The following is a 21,845-nucleotide window of genomic DNA, read 5'->3' on the forward strand; positions in this document are numbered from 1 at the left end:
GCATTACTATTAAGATGCTTAACGCAAATTATTTTTTTATTTCAGTCACTTGAAATGTTTATCACACTGAGAAACTTTTTAAAAGGCACAATTTATTATAATTTAATAGTTATTTTTATAAAACCTCTCTATACACCACATTTTTAGTTTTATTTTCAGGCTGCAGTATAAATAACCTACCAGGCGAACTTATAGCTGCTGTATATGTTTCATACAAACTATCAACCCCAATTAAACCCCCTTAGCGGTGGAATATCGCAAAATCCGCCCTAAGCGGACGTCTACTAACTATTATCTACTTCCCTGCTAAATTTCATCTTTATCCATCCTGGAGGGATGGACTATCCAGCGGTCTTTGAGTTCTCGTGATGAGTGAATCAGTGACCTTTCTCTTTTATATCTATATATTTAGATAGATAGATAGATTACAATGCATTATTTGGACATCTCACTATCTACAGAGCATACATTTCAAATTTCAAGTCTCTTATTTCAAAAATATAGGACTTTCATACAAACTGCCAACCCCCGTTTTATCCCTTTAGAGGTCGAGTTTCATAAAATCCTTTCTTAGCGGATGTCTACACCCTTTCAAAAACATAGGACTTTCATACAAACTTCCAACCCCTATTTTACCCCCTTAGGGGTCGAGTTTCGTAAAATCCGTTCTTAGCGGATGTCTACGTCCTATAACGAGCCTACCTGCCAAATTTCAAGTTCGTAGGTGTTATAGTTTCGGAGGTTTCGTGATGAGTGACCTTTCGCTTTTATATATGTATGTATATGTATATATATATAGATAGATTACGTTAGTACGATTAATACATATGTTATATATAGCTTTAGATAACATAAATACAAATCTGAAATTTATTTATCCAAGCACCGTAATCTTAAAAAGTGTTGTAAAACTGATAAGATAGCGCAGTTATTATTAAGTAGCTTATTATTTAGGCTGTAAACTTGATGTAATTTATGCGAGTAAAACATCAACATTCACCTGAAATTTAACTGAAAATAAAAGCTGAAGCCTTCTTTAGCAAACCGGAAAATTAGTTACCAAGGTACCGTAAAACGGGGTTAATAAGAATTGTGATATCAATAGAAACGAAGCCGGAAATGAAATTCGGCAATAATTTTCATTAAATGAAAAACTCCGAAATTAATATGATGAACTTAGTCGCATAATAGAATATCTTATCTTGACTTTAGTAAAGCTAAACCAGTAAAAAATTTGCAATAAATTGGTGTAATGAACATATAAATACACACACACACACACACGCACACGCACACGCACACGCACGCGCACGCGTGTGTCTGTGTCTTTTGTTTATTGTTAAAGTCTGTGCTTAAATTATGGTCGAATTTCGACCGTTACTTTAAAAATAAAATAAAAAATAACTTTATAAGAATTTTAAAACAATTTATATTCCAAAATATATGTGTAAACAAGTAAAATTTGACATAATCTGTGTAATTTTTTTTACAATAAATCAATGTAAGAATTTAATTTCACATTTTCACTTCATAATCTCAATATTCTCAGATTTAAATGGATCCCTTTTAACGTCGTCTTCGGAACTTGAAAAATATATTGACCTTAAAAAGTCACTACAAGGGTGACAATCTCCTCTGTTTATGTTGATTTTTATACATTCAAGAGAACAGAATGAAATTAGCCCACACTAGTCACATACAGTCTTGTTTTCACTTAATGGTTGGATACACTCGAAACAAACATTAAACTTTTTACCCTAGAATTATATAAAAATAGTATATTAAATTGCCAATTTGGACTTTAAATTTTGAACAAAATACTTTATCTATTCTAGATATTCTAAGTACCTAATAGAATATTGCTTGGAGCAGGGGTGAGCAACCTTTTTAATCAATAGGCCAATATAATTTTTTTTTGGCGGGCCGTACATAGATTAAATCTTATTAATAATTTTCGAAACTTTATTTCTAACAAATATTAGAATGAAAAAAAATATAAAATTAAAAAAAGTAAATATTTCATATAGAAATTTTAATGCAAGATAAAAACAAACAAGAAAAGAACAGAAAAACAAATTTGCTTGAAATTTTTTATGAGAAATTTGACACTGTTTTGCTGCATAAGCATGTTTAGCATCATTGACACAAAGGGTATTTAAGCCCAAGAGATGCAGACGTCACACACTTTACTCGTTAAAATATTGATTATACATACATACATACATATAATCACGCCTCTTTCCCGTAGGGGTAGGCAGAGACCACTTCTTTCCACTTGCTACGATCCTTACATACTTGTTTCGCTTCATCCACTTTCATTATTCCCTTCATACATGCTCGTCGGTTTAGGGTACTCTTGACCTGGCCTTTTTTCAAGATGTCCCCGATTTGGTCTTGAAATGTCCGCCTAGGTCTACCCCTTCCAACACTTCCACTCACACTCGCCTTATACACTTTTTTCGTCAGTCGTTCTTCATTCATTCTCTCGACATGACCAAACCATCTCAGCATACCTTTCTCAATTTTTGTCACTACATCTTCTTTCAGACCACACCGTTTCTTTATCTCACTATTTCTCATCCTGTCACTCAGTTTAACTCCTATCATACTTCTTAACGCTCTCATCTCAACTGCATTTATTCTGCTTTCATGTCTCTTCTGCCATACCCAACTTTCACTTCCGTACATGAGTGTCGGAAGCAACACCCCCTCATGCACAGCCAAACGAGCCTTTTTAGACACCTTCCGACTGCCCATAAAGGAGTTTAAAGCTCCGTTCACCATGTTTCCTGCATTCACTCTTCTTTCAATATCACTCTCACACTTTCCATCTCTTGTAAACTTCGAACCCAGATACACAAACTCATTCACCTGTTCAATTTGTTCATCTCCAATCACGATATTACAGTCTGTCACTACCTCATCTCTTTCAAACACCATCACTTTCGTCTTCTTTACATTCATCTTCATTCCCTTTCTAACAAAAGCCCCACTCATAGCAGTTACCATCTCCTGCAACTCCTCGGCCGAGGACGCAAGTAATACTTGGTCATCAGCATAGAGAAGACATTTGACGAGTAACTCACCCATTCTCAACCCACTTTCATTCTCTTTTAACTCTGTCAAGCAATTGTCCATGAACAAGTTAAACAGCCACGGTGACGCTACACATCCCTGTCTAACACCTTTTTCGATATTAAACCATTCAGTGTATGCCCCGTTTATCCTCACACAAGCACTAGAATCCCTATAAAGAGATTGTAGTGCTCGCATGAGTGCGCCGCTCACACCGTACACGGACAATGCTGACCACAATTCATTCCTCACCACTCTATCATAGGCCTTTTCCAGATCCACGAACGCGCAATAGACCTTTTTGTTTTTTGCTAAAAACTTTTCGGCTATGCACCGCAAGGAAAAGACCTGATCCGTACATCCCATTCCCTTTCTAAATCCCGCTTGTGCATCCCATACTTTTTCATCTGTTTCATTCACAACCCTTTCAATCAACACTTTCGCATACAATTTACCGACGACGCTGAGAAGGCTTATACCGCGGTAATTTATGCAGTCCTGCCGTGACCCTTTTCCCTTATACAACGGCACGATTACGGCTTTGCACCAGTCTTCCGGTACTTGCCCATTTCGCCAGCACAAATTGAAAAGGCAGTACAGCTGGCTAGCCACTATACCCTGTCCAGCCCTCAGCATCTCGACGGTGATCCTGTCATACCCTGCAGCCTTACCTAATCTCATACTTTTCAGCGCTTTCACTATTTCATCCATGCTTATCTCACTTTCATCGACATTTATACTACTCTCAATGGAGGGTGCCGGATGTTGTACCTGCACTTCCTCTCTTTCAAACATACTTAAATATTGATTATCCAAATAAGATTACGATTATAATCAACTTTTGATTTAGGCAAAATGGGTGTACTTAATGGTCAATAGTATCGGTTATATATTATGACCAAATACTTAGGTAAAAAAAGAAAAGTATGCACTAGCTCGTCCTTATGAGTAGATAAACATGTACTTAAGTAAACATAAAAAACGTATAATAAATGCTTTATACTCAAATACCCCAGTAGGTTTTTCTCCTGTGTCGGGAGTCCGAAAACACACAGACATAGACAGACCATGACAAACATTTATATAGCCAGTACATTCATATTTGTCGTGAGTGTGATCGAACTCGCGACAGCAAGCACAACAGCCGGTGCTGTGACCGATGCTTCAACGCGTAATATAAACTTACATCAGTAACTAGCTCTGGCTTTATGTAAGAAAAATTAAATGACTTGATATCGAATTCAGACGTCTGTTTTCTTCTAAAATTATGTCTTAAAATACGAGTAACATCATTTTCTATCATATTTTTTAAAGAACTCGTAAGAATTTGAGCTGACTGTTTACTTATATTCTTCTGTCCATAATTCTTCCAGGACATAAATATGACTATACAGAGTAAATGTCTCAATACTCCTTTGTCATTGTACAACTTCTTTTTAGAAATGGATAAGACGTCCAATATTTCAAGGCATCGCAAAGGAGTTAGCCACATACCATAGACGTCACTATGCAAATCTTTTATTATAATATTCCAATTGCGATGTCTATATCTTAAACAAAATATAAAAATAAATCAAATGAAAGTAATAAACAAACAGAGTCTCCAGCTCTATTGTCGATTACAAGCAAAATATCGAATGTAAGTAAAGTACCGAATCATCGAGTCCATTATTTATCTTATAGTGTTATGTAGAAGAAATTATCTACATACATAAATATGCTCCATAAAAGCTATGGTATGCTATAAGTTTTATATGGAAGTTCCTATGAAATCTATAAAATTATAATAAAATTGTATATTAAACGTGTCCGATATGATCTATGAAAATGGCACAAAATGTGCTCTCTATATCGCATTTGATTAGGTCTTCTATCACTCGCACGAAAAGCTACACATTCAAATAAAATTTATGTCCATTGTTCATTTCACAGCTAATCCAATAGAATATATTAGAAGTAATAAAGTATTTGCTAATACTCAGTGACGTAGCGAGCTCAACACGCGCCCCGGGGCACAATATCTTTTTAGCCCCCCACCCCCCATTAGAAAACCATATATGTCCAATTTTGCGGACTATTTAGCGCCCCTTTGTGAGTAACACCCGGGTCATGATGCCAACCCTTGCCCCTACTCACTAAGCCACGCTAGTACTCTACTGATATTGAAGCTAAATTGTCGTTTCTAAACAACTTTTTATCGATGTCAAAGTATCGATGTCTGCATACAAAAATTGAGTATTTCTCCTATTCATACGATCCCAGTGGTCCAAGATATAGTGTTTTAAAATGGAACATGCTACAATTTAAATTACAGAAAATATATCTGAAACACAATTTCGGCAATTTGAAATTGAGTTTCGATTCAAATTTAGAGATGCCAGGCGCAATTGCTTTAGTTAGTTAGCTATTATGCGATCTACTAACGTAATTTAATTAATTAACGCTTTGATTACGAAGCGTAATATTTTGCGAAACACCTGAATATGACGTTAAAGATGTTATTATACGTAGAACATTATAAATGTTTTGTGATGGTAAAATTTGTTGATTGTGTTTGTTGTAGTAAAGTGAGCTTGGTTTGGAAAAACAAGTTTTTGTCAGGTCATACAATTAATGTTTAGAATTTGTACTATTTAATAAATAACCATTTATAAATAATTTTTTGTTGTCTAGAGATGTAACATTGAAATTTAGAACCATCGTTTGTTTTTTGACACCAAGTTAAGCATTTCTATTTGTTTAAGCAAGAAAAAAGTTTAAGTTTAGTTAAAACTTACTACTACTTACTTAGAGACTTTGTAAACTGTGTCAGTGTGTTAAGACATTTGATTTAGTAATAAAATATTTTATAAACTTACTTATAAATAACTTCCACCAATTTTTTTAGTAATTTTGTTTGCAGCCATCTTATATGAATAAGTCTCGCGCAGTCAGTCATAAGATCTATCGCCTGCTTGTAATCTTCTACTTCATCGGCTGTCATTTTTCCCATTGACTTATTTGATAATTTCTCATCTTTTTTCGGTTTATGTGACTTCTTACCTTTTAAATCTGGTTTTGCTGCTAAACATTTACAAATACAAATAATTATGCGGAAGCCAATAATTTAATTAATTTCGTTTCACGGTTTCAGACTGTAATATCCCACTGCTGGGCATAGGCCTATTTCCCCATGTAGGAGAAGGTTTAAAGCTTAATCCACCATGCTGCTCTACTGCGGCTTGGTGGATATATTCCCTGCTATGAGTGAGAGAACCGGGACTGACAGCTTAGCGTGCTCTCCGAGGCACTGTGTGGAGATCCACAAGGTCTAACAACCTGACCGGAAATAAATATTTATATAAACACTAATATCCGCGCGGGTATCGAACCCGCGACCGTGTTACCGGTGTTTGGGCGCCGCCGACACGGCACACGCACTATTTACACCAGGGCGGTAAACAGCTCAAATAATATATTATTTTACAGAGAGTAAATGAATGTAGTAGGTTATAATAGAAATTAAGTTCAAACGTGTACTTACTCGGTTGATTTGTCGGTTTATAATTAGTATTATCCATTTCATTTAATGTTTGTTTCGTAAAAACGAATATATTCTGGTACGATTCTTCACCGTTTTGACATTTAATTAATGGATCAGCACCAAAAAGTAGCAAATTTGTTAACTACGGAAAGTTATAGCAAGGATTACTTAGATATTTATTAAAGTATGTTGAAGTATATTCGAGCTTTATTTTTAAATATTACTAATATAATATACTTAATATTTAAGTGTTTGCTAATCTTAAAATTTAAACCTTTTTTATTTTGGAGACAGACTTTTTTGAATAAAAAAGTGCAAATTTAATTTAGACTCGCGTTGGTTTTTTGCAAAAAAATACATAAAAACTGTACAGATTCAACGCTCATAGTTACATTTTATATATTTACTTAAATAAAAACTTAATACAATAGGTACTTAATTATTACGTTACCGTTGATAATCGCTCCGCGACTGCATAGCTTCTGAAGTAAGAAATACTAAAAAACTTGACTAAAATACTTTGATTCGAGTCATTTATAATTGCGTTGAGATCTGTTTTTCGATTTTCAATAAAAATATTAAAGAGTTCCATGCTTTTGTTCATTGCTATATCAATTGCCGATCGACCTTTGAACAATTCAGCTGGATTGCAATTATGTTCAAGTAACAATCCTACCAATTGACAGCGTATCTAATTGTTGAAAAAAAAAAAAACACATTAAATTAATTATCATCATATTTTAACTCAATAAGTCACGTAAAAACTGTTTTATTCCACATAGTTTAAAACTCATATACTTACATTTTCTTCATTACAGTTTTCAATTTTTTTCCCTAACGCAATATGTAATAGCGTAGGACCTGGTATCGATATGTAAGGATTTGTTGCATCTTTTGTTTCTTGTTTGTAAAGAAGTCTGTGACTTACGTCTGCATCATTTTCTAATAGAGCTTTGACAATTTCAAGATTAGCTTGGGTGAAAGGACGAGACACGATCACGTCTAAACAGGAATAGTCGAAAAACTAAAAAAATATAATAATAATAATAATAACATTAATACACTTAAATATTGTACACCAAAAACAGAAATGATACATATCAAAGAAAGAAAAAATATTGACAATATATTCATTAGGTACAAAGGGCGGCCTTATCGCTAAAAAACGATCTCTTCCAGGCAACCTTAGGGCAAAGGAAATGGTCTAGCGTCAGCATAGGTGTACAAGTTACAACAAATTTATTATAAATATTCAAATAATTAAACATATACATACATACATACATACATACATAAATAGATACATAATATATTTGTTATTAAAATTTTGTCAAGGGTTTTAGTAAGAGTTGACTGAATAAAATTTACTTGTGGGTAACTTTCATGGACATTTGCACCACTATATACTAAATGTCGTACTAAAGTAGGACAATTTGAGATTACTGCCATAAATAATGCTGAGTGGGGACAACGAACAGACTTCGGATCAGCACCATCTGACAGTAATTGTAAAATAGTTGACATCATTTTCGACAACCTGTAAAAAATAATCCACTATAGCTCCTTTCGTAATAGTATATAAAACAAAACTGAAATACCACCGTACATACAGAGTTACTTTCGGTTTGTCTTCACTATCGATAGATTGCTTTTCTTTCTCATTATTGTCGTAAATAATTTCCTTGCTTGTCTTAATCGTTTCTTTAATTACTTTAGATAATACTTTTTTCGGATTCTTTTCAGATTGTTTCTTTTGATTTTCTTCATTTGCTTCAATTTCTTTAATCATATCAACGACATCAAATAAATAGGGCGGAGTACTAGTAGTAATATTTGGAGGTGTAAAATAATCTGTTACACTTATACAATATTCACGTGTTATATCATTGTATAATTCCTGTTCTTCTGAAAATGATTTATGATCTGGATCTGCTATTTGAAATAAGGATTCAGCTTTTCTTTTTGATGACGACTGATCTTTCAACGACACTAACGACTTTATTTTCTTCGAACTCATATTCCGTGCTGTTTTGCTTGGAGTCCTCATAACAGTACCACCCGTACTCGCAGATAATTGACTGCGTATTAAATTCCATTCAAGAACGTTATGCTCACTTAGTGCTGCAAAATATTAACAACTTATTATTAAAACATGAAAAAAAAAAAGTTTTGATTGTATATACGATTATTAATACTCAAATTGTACATTATATATTTATTACTGTGTATAATTTTTAGAGGTTTTGTTGAAAGCAAAAATATTTAATAGAAGTATTTTTTCTTAATGTTACGTGGAACAGACGTTACGGGCGGTGGGAGCATAGCGTACAGCATCTCGTTAGGAGCAATGTCATTTTGAGCACAAGTGTATCGCATTAAAGCAACAGCAAGCGGTGTGCAGCAACTGTCGTTACAATAGTCAATATTTGCACCAGCTTCCACTAGAAAATGAATTATTTCAGGCTGATCTCCACACTATAAAATACAACATTTATAAAATCATTCCACTTGTCAATTAAGTTAATCTCTAATACTTAAAACTGTATATCTTTGGTACATACTTCAATTAAAATGATTGTTGTTCCAAAAATCAAACAATTTTAAATCCAATATATTAAAAAGAAAACACTTGACTTCAGGGAATAATTTATGTAATTGTAATTAACTATGTATATTTATGGCAACAAATAAATCTATACTAATAATATAAATAAGTAAAGTTCCTAACTTTGTTTGGTTGTAGGGGGTAATCTTAGTGAATACTGATCCGATCATGAAAATTATTTCACTAACAGAAAGCTACACTATTCAGGAGTGACATAGGCTATATTTTATTGTTATTGAATAAAAAATTCAGTTAAAAATAATAGTATATATAAATCAAGTCGGAGAAATGCGAGTGAGATGAAAACTTTACCATATATTTGCATCACAAAAATAATAATTAACGCCCAACGAAATGGACACGGGTCAGCTAGTAAATAAATAAACTTACTACTGCGTACGTTAAAGCAGAATTTCCTTTACCGTCACATATATCAGGGTGGATGTTGTTCTCATTAATGAGTTTAGTGACTTCATTGATATAACCCAAGTAACAAGCCATCAGCAGTGTCCTAAGGTAACAATGAAATTTGACAAGACTAAACGACTTGCTAGACGTTATTTTTCTTTTAACAATAGCGAATCAAAGTACTGTAGGAATGAAATTTAAAGAAATTTCTATTTTTTTAATAACATTCTACCTGCATTGCAATTCATGCGGTCCAGCTGATTTAAATTGCGTCCTGGGTCCAGATAATATCGATTTAAGGTCTAATATTGGTGTGTTTCTTTGTTTCTCATGCTTGTAGCAATGTTTCATCATATCAATTATTACGCTGTTGTTATTCCAAGCATAATAAGTACCAATCTCATCGTTGTTAATCTGTTAAAGAACGTTATTGAGATTAAGCCTATTTAACTTTGAATGATCAAGAATCTTGGATGTATTTAATTTAAATTTCAACCAAGCTTCCGTCTAAATATCTAATTATCTCATCTGAGCGGTATAATTTGAGATTCATCTGTAAGACTTATTTAAAATTTCTGGCTAAATTAGAACGGTTTGATAATGATATTACATATAAGTACACCTATGTTACAATAGGTATTAAAATCAAACGCTAGGAAATCTGTGAAGACCTAGACTTCTCACGCATGATTGAGATGAACAGATAAAAACAATTGAACACCTCCTGTGAAATATTTTCAGTTTCATGAAGAGTGTAAATTTTTCCTTCATAATATTCGTGATTGAAAAAATCAATATGACAAAGTGGACTATGGACATCTGTGCAGTACTTTGGGTATATTTTACTGCATCTATTAACGGCTACTACGGGGACAGCACCACATTGTTTAAGCAGTTCCAACGCGTTGTTTATTTCACCTACCTGCAAACGATTTGAGTAATAACGATTGGTATTCAATACATTAATATACATATTCATACCAAAACAACAAAATAATTTTAAACAAGGAAAAAATCACCAATACTTATTAAGAATAAATCCGAAAAGTACGTTTTTTTTTGTAAATATTATTTTGATTGATTATAACTTGTTGACTAAGCATATGTTAAAACAAAATACTTACAATCTCGACTTTTTTAGTTAATATAATTCTATGCGACTCTACTATACTTCGACCACTGTTGATGGAAGTTAAATCTGGTACAATATTAGGAGCTGAAGGTTGCCAAACTAGCCTCACCAGTTGATGACCTCGCCACAGACCTACATTATCACGCAGGTTAGCGTAGCACTCAACGCCGGGGCCCCATCGAACATTATTGAAGAACAAACCCTGTAGAAAAAGTATTTTTCTTTTTCATAAAACTGTTTCATGATTTGCAATATTCTACAAATATATTCAATAAAATATACTCTTTTAAATATAAACATATATAGCTATCTTAATCATTATTTGCCAAGGCTAACTAGATGTTTACAAATGTATTTCACTCGAATTGGCAACGAAAGTGGAACACACTTCAGCCTATCGCAGTCCACTGCTGGACATAGGCCTCCACAAGTTTGCGCCAAAAATGTCGTGAACTCATGTGTTTTGCCTATAGTCACCACGCTGGGTAGACGGGTTGGTGATCGCAAGGCTAGCTTTGTCGCACCGAAGACGCTACTGCCCGTCTTCGGCTTGTGTATTTCAAAGTCAGCAGTTGGATAGCTATCCCCCCATCGCCCAGCTTTTTAACCGACTTCATAAAAGGAGGAGGTTACTCAATTCGACCGTATATATGTTTTTTTATGTATGTTCGGGCATAACTCCATCGTTTATGGACCGATTTCGATAATTATTTTTTTGTTGGAAAGGAGATATCCCTAGTTTTAGTACCATGATAAGGAAACCAGGATCTGATGATAGGATCCCAGAGAAATCGAGGGAAACTCTCGAAAATCCGCATAACTTTTTACTGGGTGTACCGATTTTGATGATTTTTAATTTAATCGAAAGCCGATGTTTATCATGTGGTCATATTCAAATTTCATTGAGATCTGATTACAACTTTTGGAGTAATCGTTGATAATGCGTATTTACTTGACAATTTTTTTGTCTACCTACGTTGTATTACTTTTCGATATAATTGAAGTCGGTTTTTCTTCGTTTGCCTGCAAACACAATTATTAAGTTCAAAGGTGGTAGTGGAACTGTGTTATCTCTTAGTCGCCTCTTACGACACCCACGGGAAGAGAGGGGGTGGCTATATTATTTACAGCCGCAACCACACAGCAGAAAAAAAACAAACGAAAAATACTTTGTTACCATAAATATATTACGGTAAATACAAATTTATTTACGTACATTAAAAGTTTTTCCATTTGGATAGGACATGGTTCCATAACCATGGATTTGATTGCAGTAAAAGTGTCCTTCGTAGGTTATACTCGCGTTTTCAGGTCCTCGAAACCTCCAAAAATAATCGCCAAGGCCATGCATTGTGTTTCGTAAAAAACGCCCTTCATACGATTCTATCGACTACAAAATATAAGAGAAAATATATCTAGCTTATTATAAAAATATGCTGTTTGAAACATTCAATTACAAAAGCGCCAGTACTTGTCTCTTGTTCAAATGAGACATCAAATAAACATCGAGATCAAATAAAGATAAAATAACATCGACATCGAACATGTAACCAAATGATAAAAAGCTATACATTTTCTGAATAGATTTTTTTTCCGCCTTACATCGAGTTTTTCAAGATTTTATTAACAAAATTAAACCAAAAGTCTTGTTTTTACTACCATAATTTAAAAGAATGTGGTTTTAATTGAATAAAAACAATAACCAAACATTTGAAATATAATTTTGCTAATGTATTTTAGTGAGTAAAAAATTAAAATATTCTTTTTAGAGAGTTTTACAATTTGCTTTACGTTTACCCAAAGTAACGTCAACTTACTTTAGCACCAGCCCAGTGACTGCTTCCACTACCACTTTTTCTCTTTTCTTCATCCCTATCCCCTATATAATATTGTTCATACTCTCGGCTGAGTTTTCTTAGATTAATTAGATGTCGACACGATGTACTTGAATTAATCATTTTTAATGCCCAAAAAATATACCCAAGTGTCGTAAGTGTTACTTTTTGTATATGCAAATATATGGAATTGTTTCAATTATTCGTTAAGAGTAAAATAAAAATAATGTTTCAACGGTAAAGTGTTGAAATCGAATTTTATTGTAGAGTCACTACTGTCAATGTAAGGAAAGTAATAGAGAACAGAACAAAGAGGTTCTATATCTGTAACTATAATATTTCCTTCGTATTTTAGTTTGTTAATAACCAGAGTTTCCTAGGTCAGATGAAAATAAAAACAAATTTAAAAACAATATGAAATTTATTTTAAACGAATCTGTAAAATTTCAGACCTAAATGATTAATTATAGTTTAAATATTTATTACCATTTTAATAGCAATAACCAACTTAACAGCAATTAAATCGCCAACAGCTAGTCTTTGCTTTTTCGAAATACGTATATTCCTGAAACAAAAATTGAATAATGAAAAAAAAGTATTATATTCAATTGATGTAAGGCACAGCAGGAAATATCTTGCTTAAAATTTGGAGCAGCCCGACTGGGGAAGTACCTCGACCTTACAGAAGATCACAGTGAAATAATACTGCTTTAAGTGTTCTGATTGTTATCACCTTGTGCTGAGCAAGGTAAACAGAGCTCCTGCGAGGATTTAGGGCTAAAGATGGCAACGCACTCGCAGTGTTTCTGGCGTTGCCGGCGTTTATAAGCTACGGTAAGCGCTTACCATCAGTTGAGCCGTACACCGACCTAGTTGTAAAAAAACAATACAAGAATATATTCAATCATGTCTCAAACATAAATCTGCTTTGGACAGACAATCTACAGGACAGAGTATCTTAGCGGCTTTTAGTAAAATTAAATTTGAACGGAGGATGGGATTATCGAGTATCTACACTATAAGCAAGATACAAAGGCAGGAGAAGAGAAAACCTCAAGAGAACTATTTGAATAAATCTTTAATACTATAAAGCTAAAGAATACATTATTTTTAAGATAACAATGTAAGGTAATACTACTCTGGTTGGAAATATTATTTTGGTCATAGGTAAGTTAAAAAAAATGAATTAGCCATAGACGATATACGAGTACTGACAACCGCTTTGGTGTAATGGTGCATGTGCCGTATCAGCGGTGCCTAAACACCGACTGTTATCATGTAAACGTAGCGATTGTTACTCATAGTAGGAAATATATCCGCCAATCTGCAGTAGAGCAGCGTTTTGGATTGAGGTCTGATCCTTCTCCTACATGCGGAAATAAACCTATGCCCAGGAGTAGGATATTACAGGCTGAAGCGATATACGAGTAAAATGACGTCACAATTCTAGAAGAAAATATCAAGCAGTTCCCAAAATATCAAATTACCAATTATTATTATATCAATTGGTGTGAAACCACGTTCGACGACTAATAAATAATTTATCAATATTTATCGAACGCACTTCTTAAAGGCTGTTAGTAAAATAAATAATCAACTATACCAGTAAAAACGCCGCCGCCAATAAAAGAGCTTTATGTTTAGGTTGCACCGTTATATTTGGATACACGACGTTTGTGGTAAAACTAACGAGTTCACGATCCCAACCGTGAGTTATTTTTCCGACTTCTCGCAGCGAGTCACCAGTCAAAATCTGAAAATATAAAATTTCATGCCGTTTAACTTGCATTATTTATTGCACAGCGGTTAGGATTCTTGCAATAACGCTAATTATGTATTTTCTCAAACACAGAAAGATTAGATTACTTAGGTTACGTTTCTATTTGTTTTCTACACACGAAAAGAACGCGTAAAAAATCGTGCTAAAAATGGGCAGCTGACGCCAGAATAAAATAGAGCACAATTAATGTCAGATTTGTTTTGCCTTCCTTTCAAACATGTTGTGGTTTCGACCGTAACACATTCGAAAGAAAATCTTTTCGAGGCAGAACTCACAACACAGATTTCAGGCTTTTTATAAAAGTCATTTTGCGATACGGTCTTTCACATAATCACAGTTTTGGGAGCAGTTTAATTCTTTATTTGGTCCAAAAAAGAATTTATTTAAAGAATTTATTGTTATAGCCACAGAGGTTTGTAAGCAGTTTCGTTTTCATTTTTATCATTGACTAGCTTATGCGCGCGACTTCGTCTGCGTGGAACAGAGGTGCGCGTAATACTTGATCATTATTTTGATGCGTGTTATATTCTAAAAACCGCGATATCTCCTGAGATACTTATTGAAATCGAAATCGAATTATGTAAAAGGCTATCTTGTTTTAAATTAAATACTTGTGATAAATAACGTATTTATTTAGATAAGGATTAATATCATATTTATAAAAACATCTTCGTCAATACTGCATTATTTTAGAACAAACTTGGGTAGCATAGAAAATGTTATAGTGAGCCAAAAGATAGAGCCTTAAAAGAAGCCTTAAAAGATATATATGCTATCGAAGACTTTTTTTAGAACTTTTAGAGGATCATGATTATATATAGCCTTTAACCTTCCTCGATAAATGGGCTATCTAACACTAAAAGAATTTTTCAAATCGGACCAGTAGTTTCTGAGATCAGCGCGTTCAAACAAACAAATAAACAAACTCTTCAGCTTTATAATATTAGTATAGATTTAGTTCCTTGACTATAACACATATTTATTTTTAGCCGAGTTACATTATATATTACTGGTTCATGCCGGAGTAAAATAAATTATCAGAACTTTCTGTTACAATAATTCTTACTTAATTTTGTAAATAATGAAACATGTAAAAAACACCAAGAATACCAGATATTTTACCTTAAATTCAGACAGTTGTAAGGCGCTACGTCTAACACTTGCAGGTCCCTCAACTACGTACAACACGTCATCAGTCGCGTTTCTCACGAGATAGAACGGCACCATCCAGGTCCACTGCTGTTGTATTCGACCGATATAGTCTCCTGGAGGTGTTATAACTGTCATCTCCTAGTTTATGAAAACAATTTCTTCATAAGAAACAAATAAAGACCGAGATTAAAATGTTAAAATGATATTGTCGAGGTCGCAAAGTTTCTTGAAATTAAACTCCGATTGTTCCCTCGTTTATTTTTTTCTTGGTTTCTTTGCTCTTGTTGTGAGGAGAAGAGGAGTTCGTTAGAGAGTGATTGACTGTTTTTTTCTTTCGAAGTGAGTATTACTGTTGGCCTTATTGGCCTTGGCAGCGTCACCGGGTGGGGTGACTGGGTACTGAGACCCAACCGTGAAGGAAGAAGGGAAGCTCTTTAGGAGGGCTTAGGATGTCCGTCCATCCTAAGGGTGTCTCCTAGCGAGATCGCACCTCGGCTTAGAACGAAGTCAGTACGGAGAACCGCGCTGTGCGGAGCGCTGTATCAAGCTACTGGAGGCCGGCTACGTGCTAGGCGCGAGCGATCCGTCGGAACAACGCCTATTTATACGACATATATAGATGTTTCAAATATTCTCGCTTCTTACTATTTGCAGACGATAAGAAAATCTATAAGGCTATAAGTAAAATTTCGGACTGTGTGGAATTGCAGCATGACCTAAATAATCTTTCCAATTTCAATAAAGAAAATAAAATATTCGTTAACATTAAAAAAACAGTAAATATAACATTTTCAAGGAAAGCAAAAAATATTGAATTTGTCTACTACATTGATAATAATCCTATTGAAAAGATAAATTCTGTGAGAGATCTTGGAATTCAGTTAGATCATAAATTACTGATGTCAGAACATATAGAAATTATAACTGACAAAGCTTATAAACAATTAGGCTATATTAAACGTGTATGCAAAACATTTACTGATGTTCATTCCATAAAAATGTTATATTTTTCATACGTTCGAAGTGTTTTGGAGTCCTGCTGTAGCATATGGTCACCAAATTATGCAAAGTATAAAGATAAACTAGAAGCGATGCAAAAACATTTTCTAAAATTTCTGTGTTTTGTAGATTTTAGAGAATATAAAAATTATACAGAAACCTGTAAATATTATAAAATGGAAGCTTTAGAAATCAGGCGTCGGCAATGTGATGTGTTTATGTTATACGATATACTGGCTGGACATATTGATTGTAACGACTTAGTCAGTGCTTTATATTTTAAAGTGCCCAATCGTCGTACCCGTCACACAGAACTATTTTATGCACCTATAGTACATACAAACTATGCACGTAATTCTATCCTCAGCCGTATAGTCATCACATATAATGAGTTTTATTCGGAAATAGATTTGTTCAATATGACAAAAACAATTTTAAGAAAAGCACTCAAAAGTAAAGATGTAATTAATTAAAACACACGCACGCACACACATACACACACACACACACACACACACGCGCGCGCACGCACGCACACACACACGCACGCACACACACACACACACATACAAACACACACAAATACTCAATTAGATTCATAATTTAATTTTTATAAACGATCATAATACGAGATGTCTTCTAATTTGTTAAATAATATATTTAAACAAACTGTGTAATCCTATTTTGGTTCTAGTAATTGTTATATTATACTTTAACTAAAATAAGCTATGTATCAACTGTTGGATTATCCAATAAATAAATAAATAAATAAATAAACGCTGGGACCTCGCCTCCGCCTACGGAGACGGTGAGTGTGTGATTCGTGTGTGCTAGTGTACGGAGCATTTAAGTTCGTAAGGCGTCCTATCGCCGGGATCGGTTAAGATGTGCTTGGGATGTCTCAGTCGAGTCTATAGTTTTCCTCTACTTACGTATTGGCAAGCCTCGACTACAATAGGATTAGAGTAAAGGCGCGCTTTCTCAATATACGCCGTAACGAGTATTTTGAGATGCTTCGCGATCGAATCGATCCGAAGGTTACGAACGTACCACGGCGACTGCGTGGCGGTACGTAGAAATTTGTTTTTGATCGTCTGAAGTCGGTATCGATGTTTAATATTGCTTGACGTGAGCGAAGACAGGGCAAGCATGGGTCATTATAGGACGTACTCAGCCCTTGTATAACGTCGTCTTATTTCTAAGAGACTTTGTATATTTACCTCTCGGTACAGAAATGTCATTCGTGTATAACGAGTAGAAAAGCGGTGAGAGCACCGAGCCTTGGGGGACTCCGGCGCGGATTAGACGGGAAGAGGACAGTGTGCCGTTACCCGAAATCGGAAAGTACGGTTTGACAAGAAGTTTCAGTTCAGGCAGTTCCTAGCTGGTAGAGCTTGTCTATCAAACCGTTATGCCAGATTTTGTCGAATGCCTTGACGACATCGAAAATATAAGAGCCACTGTTGTGAGGGTTCGGAACGTAGCGAATCCCGCTAGAATGTGCTCCGTGATGCGGTGCACCTGGTAGACGGATGAGTGCTGGGCTCGGATCCAAATTGCCCTTTGATGAGCGGAAGTCGCATTCGCTCACGCTAACGTATTGTTGGTAATTCGATAAGGTCCCGGAGTTTCTTCACGTGGAGTTCTTTAAGGATCGATTCTACTTCTTCCACCGACGTCGATGGAAGTGTTTCGTCAGATGGCGGTGAAGCCACCCTGAATGACTGACCGTTGCCGAGCGGTGCGTTATATACGGGTCCTCAACCGTGTACAAGAGAGGTGGCAAGTTTTGTTGCCACAATTTGGCCCAATCCGTAAGTATTTGTAAATTGAGAAGCACACATACATTGATATATGTACCTAATATATTTTATACTTTAATATTTATGTAATTAAAAAAAATTGTATTTAAAATAAGTAAATAAAATCATATCTTTCAGAATGACTGACCTGTAATCTACATGGGAACAAGCAAGAAGTTGCTGCCAGTCGCCTCTTCAGCACTAAAGCTTCCTGTCGCGTGCTATCGTACAGGTGCATTACGAAAGATCTTCCCATCCCGCATAAACTTCTTTGTGTTTTAGAAGACACTTCACTTGCAATGTACAATGACTCACCGTGAGGAACCCTCACTACATATCTATTTTCAGAATCTATCTTTGATGTCACTACAAAAGAGTAATGTAAGTTGTAATATTTTTATGCTATAAATTACATTAATAATAACTTTCGTAGTTTAATATTTTAAGTAACAGTCGTATCGTTGTGAGCTATAGAGACAATGCAATTAATCAATAGAGAGATCCTACTCTTGTTAGCCAACATAGGAGTGGTATAAGAAACTTATAGCTTTTAACTCCACATATGCACGTATAAAAGTAGATATGTAAAGGGTATATGTTCTTTCTTATATTATCTCATAAATTCAAAACGGATAAGCAAATTTCAATTATCTTTTATCTGCTGGCAAGTAATAACCGCTAAACTTAGTCAACAAGTCATTATTATCAAGGCTTGAATGAACTTAATTTACTAATTATAATACAGCTAAAAATACAATTTAAAATAACTAACAGTCATTAAGTTCAACGGTTTGTTGTATTAGGAGACTAGAAGCACCGATGAGAAAGTCTAAGCCATGTATCGGGATAAACTGCCCTCGACCGCCTCGGCTAGACCGCCAATCTGTCGTTGATACAGGAAGCTCGGCTCGGTTACCCTCTGCACAGAGACAAGTAAATTAAACAATACCAATTATGGTTTCGGTAGCTGGTATTAATAACTAGTAGTTGAATGCATACCCTACTAATATTACAGAAGCGGAAGTTTGTAAGGATGAATATATGTTTGATACTCTTTCATGCAAAAACTATTTAACTGATTGTAATAAAATTTGATAAATAGATAGATGGAATTCCAGAATAACCCATGTGCTACTTTTTACCGTAGACATTTCCATAGAAACGGAAAATACGCAGGTGAAATCTTGTAGGTAGCTCAATATGTATACCTACTTGACCAAATCGCGAACAAAGGATCGTCACTATCGGAGTGCTGAAGAATATAATGCGTATATATGTATCAAGCATAATTTTTGTTTCCAAAAAAAAATCTTACCTTGTGCCGGCGGTTGGATGCTTATAACCAAATCTGATTTCAACGTTGTTCCATCATCTTTAAAATATAATATATTGTGTTAATATAGTATTTAAAAAATCCGCAATTTTGTACTTCTACATATATATTAACTAATTTTTAAAATGTATTTCAAATTAATTTATCATAATCAAATAATAAACACGATCATGATTTGTTCTTTTATAATAAAAAAAAAATCAGCAATTGATGAAGTTTTTATTATTTTTGTGCATTTAAATTCGGTACCGGTTTTACATTGTTAAAAATTGTTCATTTATAACGCTCCTAAAAAATCCTATATGTTTTTTTTCTTAATAGAATGTTGAAATTTGTGTACATTGATGTACTATAAATTATCTAATATAATAGCTGAATGATTCCTAATCAGTACTGTAGACTCATGTCTAAAAATAAAAATAAATTGTGTTCTAATTAACAAACCTAATCTGAACGAGTAATGTAGTAGTTTTACCTTCAGTTGCTGCCGGGTTATCCACACCCCTCTCGTTCCCACTGTCACTTGCCATATTGCAACTACTTTATGTACGATCAGGTATACAGTAAAAAATTAATGATGATTCTGTTTGTTATTTGTACTCCAATGCACTGAGGTATCGACACAATTCAATCGTTCGTTCGGCTCGTTATCAATAGATAAATCTCTATCATTATCAACAACGTACATAGCTTGTCGAACATCACTTTTTTAAACTATCTTTTTAGGTATAAACTATATTGTTAAGTATTTCTGTATTCATTAATAGCCTAATTATTTTTTTTAATGTAGATACATGTTTAGGATACGATTCAATTCGAAATAAAACAACGATTGTAAACCATTTATATTAATGTGTTATCATGAACTCGAACATATTTAATATAGAGTAAGATTCGAATAACATTCTAGTTTTTGTTTTGGCAATATTCAGATCTTCGTTTGATTAAAATAAATTTTCAAAGTCACTACTCACAACATATACATATTAGGGATGACATTATAGATATGAGCTGATATTTTAAGTCCATTGCTATGTTAAAGTTAACATCAATGATGCCAAAATTTATCTCGGAAGACGTAGAAAATGAGACAGCACAGAATTTATAGGTCAAATATGCAGGACCTTATGCTGTTTTGTCGAATTACGTGCTAATTAAATTTCATTTCAAAATTTAGATCTGTTGATCTATTTTTAAGGTAGCTTAGAGGGTATTTTTCTGTCTATGTTGATAATAATACTTTTAGACAGACAAATAGTCTTGACTAAACAACAATTACTTTATTGTCCTAGTATAGTCTAGAGTGGTGCACTAGTGCTAATTGTGCAGTACGTAGTCTTCGTTCCACAGCAATGGCAATAATCACGACACAATTGTACCAGAACTTTGTTACTGTTTTCTTTATTATTATGTCGTTCTCTTTGAAGACAAGTCTATAGACACTTAAGAAAACTCCTAAAAGCAGGTTTTGTTTTCTTTTAGTAGCAGTATTTAATTATTTCTATACTTCTATGAAATAAAAGACATTTATAATTTAAACAACAATGCATACATGTATAAATATATTATGTAAATTTAGTCGAAATATTCATTGTTTAGTGTGATTGTTTTAAAATTTTCCATTTATAATTATTTATATGTTTTGTCGTTTTTACTTCTATATATAGTTTTGATTAGATATTAATTTAAAATTTAAGTCAATAATATATATTAAGTAATTATTAACTAACGTAATACTTAGTTAACGTTGACACACTTAAACAAATAGTGTACATGTAAGTAAACATTTAACAACGATAGACATAGTTTTTTCAAAATATCCATAATATTAACGTCACCTACATACTCTTTAAAACTTCCTATACCCATATACATACATAGATCTAACCGTCTTGACCACTGAACACTGACGTTAAACAATCAGAAATGGAATACTTAATTTAATTTAATTCTTACAACTTTCAACATTCAAATGAAAAATATTTAACAGTAAAAGCTTACGATTTTTGCATACTTAAAATTTAGCGAATAGTAAAATATAACGACGGATATTAATAATTATTGGAACATTTCTCTTCATACGAGCCTACGGCTGGTTAAGCCCGTATGATTAAATTCAAAATAATAATGCATCTAAGTATAATCTATAGTGATTATATGTGGACACTAAGATTAGGTGACATTTAGAAAAAATACGTCTA

At 33.8% G+C, this 21,845-nt stretch overlaps 2 protein-coding genes across 2 annotated transcripts; both read right to left on the minus strand.

The window, feature by feature from the left end:
• Positions 1–1,688: 1,688 nt before the first annotated feature.
• Positions 1,689–12,701, minus strand: LOC123654369 (ankyrin repeat and MYND domain-containing protein 1-like). The gene is made up of 16 exons (XM_045590284.1): positions 12,561–12,701; positions 11,960–12,133; positions 10,732–10,945; positions 10,333–10,529; positions 9,844–10,025; positions 9,594–9,714; positions 8,890–9,073; positions 8,209–8,719; positions 7,967–8,135; positions 7,401–7,622; positions 7,050–7,289; positions 6,599–6,740; positions 6,278–6,286; positions 5,934–6,126; positions 4,262–4,625; positions 1,689–1,757 (listed from the first exon to the last, which is right to left on the minus strand). The coding sequence occupies exons 1-16, from the start codon at positions 12,699–12,701 to the stop codon at positions 1,689–1,691; spliced, it is 3,132 nt and encodes a 1,043-aa protein (XP_045446240.1).
• Positions 12,702–12,980: 279 nt separating this feature from the next.
• Positions 12,981–20,244, minus strand: LOC123670223 (phospholipid scramblase 2-like). Its single transcript, XM_045603735.1, has 7 exons — positions 20,120–20,244; positions 19,627–19,683; positions 19,084–19,230; positions 18,460–18,677; positions 15,481–15,648; positions 14,182–14,331; positions 12,981–13,143 (listed from the first exon to the last, which is right to left on the minus strand). Exons 1-7 carry the CDS (start codon positions 20,172–20,174, stop codon positions 13,087–13,089), a joined length of 852 nt encoding a protein of 283 aa, XP_045459691.1. The 5' UTR covers positions 20,175–20,244; the 3' UTR covers positions 12,981–13,086.
• Positions 20,245–21,845: the final 1,601 nt, after the last annotated feature.

The sequence above is a fragment of the Melitaea cinxia genome, chromosome 1, assembly GCF_905220565.1.
Source record: "Melitaea cinxia chromosome 1, ilMelCinx1.1, whole genome shotgun sequence".
NCBI lineage: Eukaryota > Metazoa > Arthropoda > Insecta > Lepidoptera > Nymphalidae > Melitaea > Melitaea cinxia.